Source organism: Pongo abelii, chromosome 19 (assembly GCF_028885655.2).
Source record: "Pongo abelii isolate AG06213 chromosome 19, NHGRI_mPonAbe1-v2.0_pri, whole genome shotgun sequence".
Classification (NCBI taxonomy): Eukaryota; Metazoa; Chordata; class Mammalia; order Primates; family Hominidae; genus Pongo; species Pongo abelii.
Genome location: NC_072004.2, coordinates 5,347,012 through 5,360,286, shown reverse-complemented (window position 1 = coordinate 5,360,286; position 13,275 = coordinate 5,347,012). Strand labels below are relative to the sequence as shown.

The following is a 13,275-nucleotide window of genomic DNA, read 5'->3' as shown; positions in this document are numbered from 1 at the left end:
TTCATCTCTTAATACCATCACCTTGGGGTTTAGAATTTCAACATATGAATTGTAGGAGGACGCAGACATTCAAGACCATAACACTGGGCTCCCCCAAGAAGGTACCTGAGCCTAAGCCCTGGGATCCTATGGTGCCAGCAAATCCTGACTCAGTAACAACACTAAATCTAGGCCTCTTGGGCTGGACGCAGTGGCTCACGCCTGTAATCCCAGCACTTTGGGAGGCCAAGACAGGTGGATCACCTGAGGTCAGGAGTTCAAGACCAACCTGGCCAACATAGTTAAACCCCATCTCTACTAAAAATACAAAAATTAGCCAGGCATGGTGGCGGGTGCCTGTAATCCCAGCTACTCGGGAGGCTGAGGCAGGAGAATCACTTGAACCCAGGAGGCGGAGGTTGCAGTGAGCCGAGATTGTACCATTGCACTCCAGCCTGGGCGACAAGAGCGAAACTCTGTCTCAACAAAATAAATAAATAAAAATAAACCTGTGCCTCTTCAATCCATTCTTTTACAGGGGGCCATGTGGACACATCCCTGTTCCAAGTGGCCCACTTTAAAGAGGAGGGGATGCTCCTGGAGAAGCCAGCCAGGGTGGAGCTGCATCACATAGTTCTGGAAAACCCCAGCTTCTCCCCCTTGGGAGTCCTCCTGAAAATGATCCATAATGCCCTGCGCTTCCTTCCCGTCACCTCCGTGGTGTTGCTTTACCACCGCCTCCATCCTGAGGAAGTCACCTTCCACCTCTACCTGATCCCAAGTGACTGCTCCATTCGGAAGGTGACTAAGAGCCAGAAAGCCTGGGCCACGGTGGGTTGACGGTAAACACAAAATGCAGCCAGAGAGCCCCCAAGAGGGTCTTCAACTGGGACTGAGGATGGGCCTCTTGTACAGGAGAACCTTGAAGTGGGCAAACAATTCGTCCCTTCTCAGTCTTGGACTGGTCTCCTGCCTCTCCAAGGTATCCCCCTGCTAGGTTCATTGATCAATCACTGATCTTCGGACAGTTTCTTGTGGCCCCTGTCCAGGAATCAAAGGATTGGAGGCCTCCATGCCTAAAACTGTAGCCTTTCCTCTTTCTAACTTCCCTAACAATAACCCTATTCCTATCCTGAAGACATCAAAGACCAAGTGCGGGCTGTCTGTGTAGCAGTGCATGGCGGGAGGGAGGCAGGGGTGATATAGCCCCACTCTGTCCACACAAACACACAGATGCACCATCCCACCTATTCAGACCACATTCTATGGGGCAGAAGCCTCCTGTAATCACTGTTCCCTCTGTTCCGTAGGCCATAGATGATCTAGAAATGAAATTCCAGTTTGTGCGAATCCACAAGCCACCCCCGCTGACCCCACTTTATATGGGCTGTCGTTACACTGTGTCTGGGTCTGGTTCAGGGATGCTGGAAATACTCCCCAAGGTGAGCAGCCCAGTGTCTGCCTCTTCACTGCGAACAGACGTCCTACCTGGGAATGAATGCCTGTGGGGCAGGTCTCAGGGCTGTGTCAGGGACAGGATAAATCGAGGTTGAACAGAAAGTGAGTGGGATTTAGGGAAAGTGGGAATGCTTCCAAGACTGGGAGAAAGTTCGGAGAAGGGAGGATCACATGCAGGATGAGAAGGATGATGGGGTTTGACTTGGGGGCACTGGGAAGTGTTTGGGCTATAGGTCATCAATGTCCTTCAGTCCAGACCACCAGGAACAAACCTGTCGTTGAACATACTGGGTTTATTACTTATTGCAGTGGCAGAACACATATTATGGGGAACCATGGGGTGTCTCAGTAAAGGGTGTTAGAGTCTGCTGTAGGATTTGGGCCTTGGCTGCATTCATTTGAGGAAGATCTAAGGAAATGAAGATTTTCCTTAGATTGGGTGTGGGTTCAGGCCACACGGAGATTTGTGGAAGACAATTTCAGGCAGAAGGAATGTGCGCAGAGGCACAGAGCTGGGAGCAAGCTTGACGCCTCCAGATGACAAGAAAGAGGTCAGTATAGCAAAAGATGAGTCAGATTAGAGGCAGGGTCTTACCAGGCCTCATCTGCCCTGTTGGCCCTGGTGTGCACTTTGCACTTTGTTCTAAGTGCAATGGCAAGCTCTTGAGGGTCATAAACATGCTAATACAAGACCTGATTTACAGCCAGGAGCGGTGGCTCACGCCTGTAATCCCAGCACTTTGGGTACCGAGGCGGGCAGATCACTTGAGGTCAGGAGTTCGAGACCAGCTTGGCCAACATAGTGAAACCCTGTCTCTACTTAAAATACGAAAATTAGCTGGGTGTGGTGGTGTATGCCTGTAATGCCAGCTACTCGGGGGGCTGAGGCAGGAGAATCACTTGAACCCGGGAGGCAGAGGTTGCAGTGAGCCGAGATTGCACCACTGCACTCCAGCCTAGGTGACAGAGCAAGACTCTGTCTAAAAAAAAAACAAAAGAGACCTGGTTTACTTTCATAAAGATGCCTCTGGCTGCTGGGTGAGAATGAATGATAAGCAGGCCAGAGTGAAAGCAGAGAGACAAGTCAAAAGGCCATTATGGGCCAGGCGCGGTGGGTCATGCCTATAATTCCAGCACTTTGGGAGGCCGAGGCGGCTGGATCACCTGAGATCAGGAGTTCGAGACCATCCTGACCAACATGGTGAAAACCTGTCTCTACTAAAAATACAAAAAATTAGTGGGGCATGGTGACAGGCACCTGTAATCCCAGCTACTCGGGAGGCTGAGGCAGGAGAGTTGCTTGAACCTGGGAGGCAGAGGTTGCAGTGAGCCAAGATCACCCCACTGTACTCCAGCGTGGGCTACAAGAGCAAAACTGTCTAAAAAACAAAAAAAAGGCCAGGTGTGGTGGTGGCTCACTCCTGTAATCCCAGCACTATGGGAGGCCAAGGCAGGCAGATCACCTAAGATCAGGAGTTCCAAGATGGCAAAACCCAGTCTCTACTAGAAATACAAAAATTAGCTGGGAGGGCCGAGCGCAGTGGCTCAAGCCTGTAATCCCAGCACTTTGGGAGGCTGAGGTGGGCAGATCACAAGGTCAGGAGATCGAGACCATCCTGGCTAACACAGTGAAACCCCATCTCTACCAAAAATACAAAAATTTAGCTGAGCGTGGTGGTGGGTGCCTGTAGTCCCAGCTACTCGGGAGGCTGAGGTAGGAGACTGGCGTGAACCCAGGAGGCGGAGGTTGCAGTGAGCCAAGATTGTGCCACTGCACTCCAGCCTGGGCGACAGAGCGAGACTCCGTCTCAAAAAAAAAAAAAAAATTAGCTGGGAGTGGTGGTGGGCACCTGTAAACCCTGATACTTGGGAGGCTGAGGCAGGAGAATTGCTTGAACCTGGGAGGTGGAGTTTGCAGTGAGCCGAGATGGTGCCACTGCACTCCAGCCTGGTCAACAGAGCAAGACCCTGTCTCAAAAAAAAAAAAAAAATGCTGTTGTGGTTGGGTACAGTGACTTAACGCCTGTAATTCCATCACTTTGGGAGGCCATAGGGAGAGAATCACTTGAGGCTAGTAGCTCAAGACCAGCCTGGGCCATGTAGGGAGACCTCATCTCTATGAAAAATGAAAAAAGAAGATGAGTATGGTGACGCACGCCTGTAGTCCCAGCTACTCAGGAGACTGAGGCACTTGAGCCCAGGAGTTCAAGTCCAGCCTGGACAACATGGAAAAATCCCATCTCTCTTAAAAAAAAAAAAAAAAAAAAAAAGAAACAAAAAAGAAAAAGAGAAAAAAAAGAAAAAGGCAATACTGCAAGCTACAGTTGAAGGTCACTTGACTAGGAAAGTAGCAAGGGAGATGGAGAAAAGTATATGAATTCAGGGTTGATTTTGAAGGTAGAGCCAACAGGACCTGCTGGATTGCCTCTGTAGGGAAGGAGTTAAGCATGATTCCGAGTTTGGAGCCTGCATGCTCAGTGGATGGTCCTATCCTTTACTGAGTTTGGGGAAACTGAAAAGGGAGCACATTTGGAAGACAGTGGGGAATCAAGAGTTCTGTCTTAGCTGGGATTTAGGAAAGGGGATGGATATAAATTTTTGTCAATTGACAGTGGGTGGAGTTTAGGATCCATTGGGAAGACACGCTTTGGGCTGGAGAAATGAGGGTTTGGATTCAAGATGGGGGAGGTGAAGGAAGAAGGATCTGGCTTAGGATTATGAGCACTATGTTTAAGGACAAGCCCTGACTTACCCATGAGGTACTCAGTTGTGTCCTCATCCTTCTGTGGAAAATTGGGAAAAGAGCAGTGTCTGAAGGTGATGGTTGGTTTCAGTACAGGGATCATTGGAGTGTCCTTATGGAGCCAAGCAGGGCCAAGAAGGTGTCAGGTGGGGAAAGACCTTCCATGCAAGATGAACAGGGTGGCAACTCAACTCTTTGCCTCTTCAGGAACTGGAGCTCTGCTATCGAAGCCCTGGAGAAGACCAGCTGTTCTCGGAGTTCTACGTTGGCCACTTGGGATCAGGGATCAGGCTGCAAGTGAAAGACAAGAAAGATGAGACTCTGGTGTGGGAGGCCTTGGTGAAACCAGGTAAATCCAGGACAATTCCAGAGAGCTCAGAGGTGGGAGGAGAAAGAAAATCAGTGAAGGAGCTGGGCACGGTGGCTTACGCCTGTAATCCCAGAACTTTGGGAGGCCGAGGCAGGCAGATGACAAGGTCAGGAGTTCAAGACCAGCCTGGCCAATATGGTGAAATCCCATCTCTACCAAAAATACAAAAATTAGCCGGGCGTGGTAGCACGTGCCTGTAGTCCCAGCTACTCAGGAGGCTGAGGCAGAAGAATCACTTGAACCCAGGAGGCGGAGTTTGCAGGTGAGCTGAGATCGCACCACTGCACTCCAGCCTGGACAAAAGAGCAAGACTGCGATCCAAAAAAAAAGAAAAAGAAAGTCAATGAAAGAAAGTCTGTGTATGTGTGTGGGCGGTGGTGGGGGCAGAGTGCACCTATCACAGTTTATTGATGAGAAGAAATAGCCCACAGGAGGTAGGAGGCAGGTGGCTTTCTCAAGTTACGTAACAGTTGTTATGACTAGAATTTAAACTTGAGTCAATCTGACCCTCTGAAATTTATGCTCTCTCCTGTGCACAATGGTGTCTTCACAGTGCCCTTGAATTTACAGATGTCGACATACATAAAGCTTTTAGCTAAGTTTCTCATGATAGTTTGGGTGTGAGGTGGAAGAATAAGACCTAGATAGTCATATGGTTGTATGGGTTAAACCTGTTTGGCAATTTCAGATACTCTCCCCTGTATCGCTCAGTATTTTTGAGGTAGACAAGAGGAAATCAAATAACAAATTTTCTGGGATAGAGAAAATGTATGGACTCTAAGAACCCACTCTAAGAACCAACCTCTAAGAACCCAAACCCTCCAAACAGTCCCTCTAGGACAACCATCCCTAGTCAGCTGTCAAAAAATGGTGAATCTACCTCCTGAGCTGCAACAAGCTGGCTTCACAGTGTAGTGGAAAGAGGATGGGCTTTACTGAATCCTGGCTTGGGTGCAACCACAGATGGAGAACTAACCAGCCCCAGCTTCAGACCTGGATTCAAATCCCACTCTGGCACTTACTTGCTGAATGACCTTGGGAAAATTACTTAATTCATTTGAGTCCCTCGTCTGTAAAAAAAGGATCATAATGACTAATTTGTAGGAATGTTGGAAAGATTAAACAAAGAGATGTCTATACATGCCTCATGCAGTAATCCTTAACAAATCGTAGCAATATTATCTTTTTCCTCATGTTAAGCCAATCTCTGCCTCTTATCAGTCTTAATTCTGTCCCTTGGAACTCACAGAAAAAGTCTATCTCCTTCCCCGTGAGAAAGCCATTTAGATTCTCGAAGACTGTGGTCATAGCATTCCTGATGACTCTTGTTATGCAAGTTAGACACCTCAGCTCCTTCCATCATTCCTCTTCTATTTTGGTTTGTAAATTCTTTGCCATCCAGTCACCTCCCTCAGTAGATGCTCCAGTGTGGAAATGAGTCAGAATTGACCCCTGGACTGTCCAGTCAGCAGAGAGGATGTGAAACACCCTCCTTTCTCCACCCACATGGACCCAGTGCTCCTGGTACCACAACATGAACTCCCTCCCCTGTCTCACCTCCCTGAACTGTGGGATCACACTGAACTTGGAGCCTGCTCAGACTCTCAGGCCTTGTACATGTGAGCTGCTGTGAACTTCCCCTTTCTCTCCTTTGCAAAGCAATTTTTAAGTCCCTTCATTTTTGTTGTTGTCTGTTTTTTCTGTTAAAATTCATTTGTTATTCCCATGTCCTAAGATTGCTTGATCTTGATTCTAGATTCTGACATCCAAATCCAGAACATACACCTTTGGTTGGTGCCAGTCTAGAAGGCTAAACAAGAATAAGGAAGTAGATTTCTGCTCAGAACAAGGAGGTGCTAAATAGTTCAAGCTATCTAGCAAGGGGTTTGGTTAGTTCACCAGGGATACAATTCAGGCCAGCACGGGATTAAAACCAAGTCTGGGATGTTGTAGGAGAAATTGCCATCATTCATTTGAATGTCTTCTATTACTGTATGATCACAGCTTCTGGGCCTCAGTTTCCCCATATGCATAAGGAAGGGATTCGCCTAAATAACCTCTAAGGACCCTTCCAGCTCTTACTCCAGATTCTACCAGAATTTGTCTGTGGCTTTTTTCTAAATCAAAGAATCTCAGAAGTGAGTGGGAGCTTGGAGGTGTATCGTGTGTGTTAGTAACTTAGCACTGTTTCAGATGCATCTTCATCTCTGTTTTCCTCCAGGAGATCTCATGCCTGCAACTGCTCTGGTCCCTCCAGCCTGCATAGGTCAGTAACAGCTCTCAGAGACCACAGGAGGCGGTGGCAGTTCTGGGGTACACGTCTGGTTCTGGGGGTAAGGGAAGAGAGAAAGGAAGGGACTCATCATTGCAAACCTCACAAAGGGTCAGGCCCTGGAGAGCGGTGCATGGTCGCTCCCCATACCCCCTTGTCCTATCCACAGAGACCCTAGAATTCCTTATCTGACACCCTTCAATGCGTCCAGCAGGAACCCCAGTCCCGATCCCCACTCTAGCAGAATGCCAGGCTAGATGCTGGCATGAGGGAGGACACAGGTGCATTTCTGGAGGCAAAAGGAAGTGAGGGATGCAGAGATGAGAGAGGAAAGCACTGAAGGTGGGGATTGGAGGTGGAGGCTGTGGTTGGAGCCCTTCTTTGTTCGTTGCCAGCCGTACCTTCACCTCTGGATGCCCCGCGGTTGCTGCACTTCGTGGACCAGTATCGAGAGCAGCTGATAGCCCGAGTGACATCGGTGGAGGTTGTCTTGGACAAACTGCACGGACAGGTGCTGAGCCAGGAGCAGTACGAGAGGGTGCTGGCTGAGGACACTAGGCCCAGCCAGATGCGGAAGCTGTTCAGCTTGAGCCAGTCCTGGGACCGGAGGTGCAAAGATCGACTCTACCAAGCCCTGAAGGAGACCCATCCTCACCTCATTATGGAACTCTGGGAGAAGGGCAGCAAAAAGGGACTCCTGCCACTCAGCAGCTGAAGTATGAACACCAGCCCTTGAGTCCTGGCTTTGCCTGACCCTTCTTTGGGTCTCAGTTTCTTTCTCTGCAGACAAGTTGCCATCTGATTTGCCTTCCAGCACTAAAGTAATGGAACTTTGATGATGCCTTTGCTGGGAATTATGTGTCCGTGCCAGGGATGCCACAGGGGGCCCCAGTCCAGGTGGCCTAACAGCATCTCAGGGAATATCCATCTGGAGCTGGCAAGACCCCTGCAGACCTCATAGAGCCTCATCTGGTGGCCACAGCAGCCAAGCCTAGAGCCCTCCGGATCCCATCCAGACGCAAAGAGGAATAGGAGGGACATGGAACCGTTTGCCTCTGGCTGTGTCACAGGGTGAGCCCCAAAACTGGGGTTCAGCGTGGGAGGCCACATGGATTCTTGGCTTTGTACAGGAAGATCTACAAGAGCAAGCCGACAGAGTAAAGTGGAAGGAAGTTTATTCAGAAAATAAAGGAGTATCACAGCTCTTTTAGAATTTGTCTAGAGGCTTTCCAGTTTTTACCAGAAAACCCCTATAAATTAAAAATTTTTTACTTATATTTTTAAATTTAAGAATTAAAAAAATATAAAAAAGAAAAAATGAAAATAAAGGAATAAACAGTTGCCTACTCCATAGGCACAGCAGCCCTAACTGGCTGCTGGTTGGCTATTTTTATGGTTATTTCTTGTGCTAAACAAGGAGTGGATTATTCATGAGTTTCCCAGAGAAAGGGGTGGAAATTCCTGGAACTGAAGGTTCTTCCCCCTTTCAGACTACTTAGGGTAACTTCTAGATGTTGCTGAGGCGTTCATAAACTGTCATGGCGCTGGTGGGAATGTCTTTTAGTATGCTAATATATTAAAATTAGCATATAATGAGCAGCCAGGACAACCAGAGGTCCCTTTCATCACCATCTTGGTTTGGCGGGTTTGGGCTTCTTTACCACATTCTGTTTTATACGAGGAGTCTTTGTGAAACCAGTCCTGCCAACCTCCTGTCTTATCCCCACCTCAGACATTACATACTCGTCCTTAATCTTAAGAGGCTGTAGAACAACAGAGATCTATCTTCTGTCACTGCTTCACACTGAACAGGGGCCATCATCCCTACCTGCTCTGGAGGCATAGAAATCTCTTCGTACCTGATCGAATGACTTACAGGGACTCTATCTTTTCTGCAATGGCACAGGCTGGAACATTGGACTAATTATTTTTCTCTGAAACTGTTGTAGCCTGGAAGACATAAACTGGAACCATCCGAACACCTGATGAATATAACAAATATTTTTAAAATCAAATAGCACCTAGTGATAATTAATAAAATACTTAAGCCGAGTTTTAGAATGCATATAAGAAGAGATCAAAGCCAAGCGTGGTGGCTCATGCATGTAATCTTAACACTTTGGGAGGCCACGGCAGGAGGATCACTTGAGCTCAGGCTTTTGAGACTAGCCCAGGCAACATAGTGAGACCTTGTCGCTTTAAAAAAATAAGAAAGAAAAAAATAAGAGATCAGATGCCATTTGGAATCTAAGTGAATAGGCTGGAAAACTAGTCCTCTGTTGTCTGAAATACAAAGCCAAACAGATTTTTAATAAGAGATATTTTTATGAGAACAGAAGAAAAAAAGGTTAATGCTGGACACAGTCTATCCAGGTATTAGACTCAAAAGCATCTTTAGTTATAAAGCAGGAAAGTGGTGGCAATCTGACATGCCTGTATCACAAGGTATAAGCTTTAGCTTGCAGGGCCTCAGGAGAAACGTAGTAGTAATTTTATTGTATGCAAATCTCTAAGGTAGGGGTGACACAGGAGGTTGGCAGGACTGGCTTCACAAGATGCAGGTCACAAAAGACTCCACTGATAAAGCAAGATGCTGCAAAGAAGCTGGCCAAAGCCCACCAAAGCCAAGATGGCAATGAAAGGGACTCCTGGTTGTCCTCACTGCTCATTATATGCTAATTTTCACCCTCCTGTAGGACCAGCTCCAGCAGTTGTGGGACCCAGTGCAAAATGAAAACACAGGGCCCCTCGTTCAAAAATGATTAAGAATGTCAAGACGGTGACAACAGAACATTAAATCAAGCGCCAGGCCCTGCTGAGCTCAGGGCTCTGTGTGACCGCACAGGCCACACACCCATGAGACTGGCCTTGTCTTTCGGGTCCTTCATGCCCCACCCACCCATCTCCTTTAGCACACACAGACCTCCACTCCACACAACCCTTCCTCCAAGAGGACAGTCAATGGGAAGTAAGAAGATTTAAAAGACAAGGGGCAAAGAAAAATGCAGTGGTGTGTTTCCATTGTAGAAAACCTGGTCATGGAATTGCGGATTGCCCTGCTGCCCTTGAAAATCAAGATATGGGCACTAGAATATGTTACAAGTGTGGGTCCACAGAGCACGAAATAACCAAGTGTAAGGCTAAAGTAGACCCGCCTCTTGGCGAATTTCCTTTTGCAAAATGTTTTGTTTGTGGAGAAATGGGGCACCTGTCTAGATCTTGTCCTGATAATCCCAAAGGACTCTATGCTGATGGGGTGGTTGCCAACTTTGTGGCTCTGTGGAACATTTAAAGAAAGATTGCCCTGAAAGTGAGAATTCAGATCGAATGGTCACAGTTGGTCTGTGGGCAAAGGGAATGAGTGCAGACTATGAAGAAATTTTGGATGCACCAAAACCACAAAAACCCAAAACAAAAATATCTAAAGATGTTAATTTTTGATAACAACTAGTACTATCATTAGTTACCACCGCATTGTTACTTTCTAAACCAGGCCCACTTTACAAGTTAGAGTTGGGCTCCCTTGTAGCCAGGACTATACTGTAGATATCAGTATGATCTGGGTGTGGTCAAAAACAATTTTCAACAGAGAGAAAGAGAAGAAAGAGAGAAAGAGAAAGAAAAAAAGGAAGGAAGGAAGAAAAAGAAAGGAAGGAAGGAAGAAAGAAAAGAGAAAGGAAGGAAAGAAAGAAAGAAAAAGGAAAGAAAGGAAGAAAAAAGAAAAAGAAAAGAGAAAGGAAGGGAGGGAGGGAAGGAAAGAAGGAAGGACCGACGCGAGGAGGGGCTCCGCCAACCCGCTAAGCCCCGCAACCCCCGCATGCCCCGCCCCCTTCTGCAGAACTCCCCCACCCTCATCCCAGCAAGTCCTCACGTTAGTTGCCGGAAGCCTAGGAAATGTATTACTAAATCCGGAGTCGTTTCCATGGCAGCGAGCCCCGAAGTGGAGCCAGTCTTGGAGTAGGAGAAAGGCCAGACACAAACAAGTGTGTCGGGGTGGGGGAGACACAGATGCATGTCCGCTTTGGATCCAGATTCTCTTTTTTTTTAGACGGAAGCTCGCTCTGTCGCCCAGGCTGGAGTGCAGTGGCGCAATCTCAGCTCACTGCACTCACTGCAACCTCCGCCTCCCGGGTTTAAACGATTCTCCTGCCTCAGCCTCCCGAGTAGCTGGGATTACAGGCGCCCACCACCACGCCCGGCTAAATTTTTGTATTTTTAGTAGAGACGGAGTTTCACCATGTTGGCCAGGCTGGTCTCGAACTCCTGGCATCAAGTGATCCGCCCGCCTCGGCCTCCCAAAGTACTGGGATTACAAGTGTGAGCCACCGTGCCCGGCCTGGATCCGGATGCTAATAGCAACAGCTAGAATTCTGAGGGACAGGCAGTGAGCTGGGAATCAAATTCTTGGCTCTACCACCCATTAGATGTGTGATCTTGAAACAGGTTTTCAGATTTGTAAGAAGGGAATAGCAAAGCTTGCGTCAAACCGTTGTTTGATTAGGTGAGCTCATAAGTGGGAAGTTGTTCTGGGCGAGCTGGTACACAACACTAGCCAGACAGTGAATCTTAGCCTCTTTGAGCCTGAAGCTGTTGTAAGTGCCAGTGATAACAGAGGCCACAGAGTATCTACTCTCAAGCAATTTATATTCTAGTGGCAAGGAGATATGAAATATGCACCCATGTCTGTAATCCCAGCACTTTGGGAGGCGAAGGCCTGAAGATTTATTGAGACCAGGAGTTCAAGACCAGCCTGGGCAACATAGCAAGACCTCGTCCCTAAAAAAAAAAAAAAAAAAAATTTCATTTTTTTGGCCAGACGCAGTGGCTCACGCCAGTAATCCCAGCACTTTGGGATGTCGAGGCGGACGGATCACCTGAGGCTAAGAGTTCAAGACCAGCCTAGCCAACATGGTGAAACTCCGTCTCTACAAAAATAACAAAAATTAGCTGGGCATGATGGCAGGTGCCTGTAATCCCAGCTACTCGGGAGGCTGAGGCAGCAGAATTGCTTGTACATGGGAGGCGCAGGTTGCAGTGAGCTGAGATCACGCCATTGCCCTCCAGCCTGGGCGACAGAGCGAGCCTCTATCTCAAAAAAAAAAAAAAGTTTTTTTAATTAGCCGGGCATCGTGGTACATGCCTGTATTCCCAGATACTCTGGAGGCTGAGGCAGGAGGGTCCCTTGAGCCCAGGCTCCAGTGAACCATAATCATGCCACTGCACTCCAGTCCTGGAGACAGAGCAAGATCCTGTCTCTAAATAAAAATAATTGGCTGGGTGCTTACCTATAATCCTAGTACTTTGGGAGGCTGAGGCCAATGAATTGCTTGAGTCCAGGAGTTTGAGACCAGGCTGGGCAACATAGTGAGACCCTGTCTCTATTTTTAAAAAAAGAAGAAGAATAGAAGAAAGATCTTTTTGAATAGAGATAGATGGCAACTTCCTCAGAATGGACATGACGGTTGAACAACACATGGAGATGATGGGAATGAGAAGTGCAGGGCAGCAGGGATCATCCTCAACAATGGTGGAAAACTGGAGTCTTCCAGGATCATTGTGTTCAGACTAATCCACCCTACGTGAAGTTTTCTTTCTCTTTAAAGTGGGCCACGTGGAACAGGGACCCCTGTCAAAGAATGCATTCAAGAATCATGGATTTAGCTGGGCGAGGTGACTCACGCCTGTAATCTCAACACTTTGGGAGGCTGAGGCGGATGGATCACCTGAAGTCAGGAGTTTGAGACCGGCCTGGCCAACATGGCAAAACCCCATCTCTACTAAAAATACAAACAAAATTAGCTGGGCGTAGTGGCTCATGCAGTGAGCCGAGATCGCGCCATTGTACTCCAGCGTAGGCAACAAGAATGAGACTCCATCTCAAAAAAACAAAAGAATCATGGAATGCTTCCACCAGGCACTCTGATGGATGGTGGGAGCCCTGGGCTGAGCTTAATGCCTTTCCTGAAGGAATCACTCTCCCAAGGAGTAGGATTTGCCAGGTGCTAGAACCCGATAGAGGCCGTGAGCAATACTTGTCTCAATGGTGGGATAACTACAGATTTAAACTTTGAGCCATGCACACGCTCTGGTCCAGGCCCCAGTCCTGGAGCAAGAAGGAAGCAGGGGAAGGAAGAGGGTCCTCTGGAACCTGTGATTACCTGTGTTGTGTCAGGTTGTATGATTCTGGGGACCCCACTGAGTGCTACTCACAGGTTAGCCCCAGGCAGGTAGGAATGAGAAGGAGGAGAATAGGAGAAGAAGAGGAATGGCTAGACAGGAGCATGACTGCTGGAGAGAACTTGAAGGGAAGGCTAGCAGCAGTATGGACGCTGTGCTATTGGTCAGGAGTCCTGCTGTGTTCTTGGTTTCCTAGCAACTGCTGTTAAGCAGGTAGTTGCTAGGCAATGTGGGGCCATCCAGCCGGTTAGGTAAGGACCTTTGTCTGCTTGGGCA

General features: G+C 47.9%; 2 protein-coding genes and 1 non-coding gene across 4 annotated transcripts in view; all 3 read left to right on the top strand.

The window, feature by feature from the left end:
* Positions 1–9,689, top strand: part of NLRP1 (NLR family pyrin domain containing 1) — a 259,485-nt gene extending 249,796 nt beyond the window's left edge. For both annotated transcript variants that reach the window (XM_063717976.1, XM_063717977.1), the window contains 5 exons: positions 518–780; positions 1,290–1,421; positions 4,388–4,529; positions 6,772–6,816; positions 7,218–9,689. In XM_063717976.1, coding sequence (XP_063574046.1) covers positions 518–780; positions 1,290–1,421; positions 4,388–4,529; positions 6,772–6,816; positions 7,218–7,537 — 902 coding nt within the window. In that variant the 3' untranslated portion in view covers positions 7,538–9,689. The remainder of the gene's footprint in view (positions 1–517; positions 781–1,289; positions 1,422–4,387; positions 4,530–6,771; positions 6,817–7,217) is intronic.
* Positions 8,014–8,074, top strand: LOC112129771 (U7 small nuclear RNA). The gene has a single exon (XR_002912124.1). It is a non-coding gene; the product is annotated as a U7 small nuclear RNA (small nuclear RNA).
* On the top strand, positions 8,361–11,653 carry LOC100939773 (zinc finger CCHC domain-containing protein 9). Its single transcript, XM_063718418.1, is given in 3 exon segments — positions 8,361–8,385; positions 9,684–10,073; positions 10,076–11,653. Coding segments are annotated over 3 exon segments (603 nt in total). The 3' UTR covers positions 10,264–11,653.
* Positions 11,654–13,275: the final 1,622 nt, after the last annotated feature.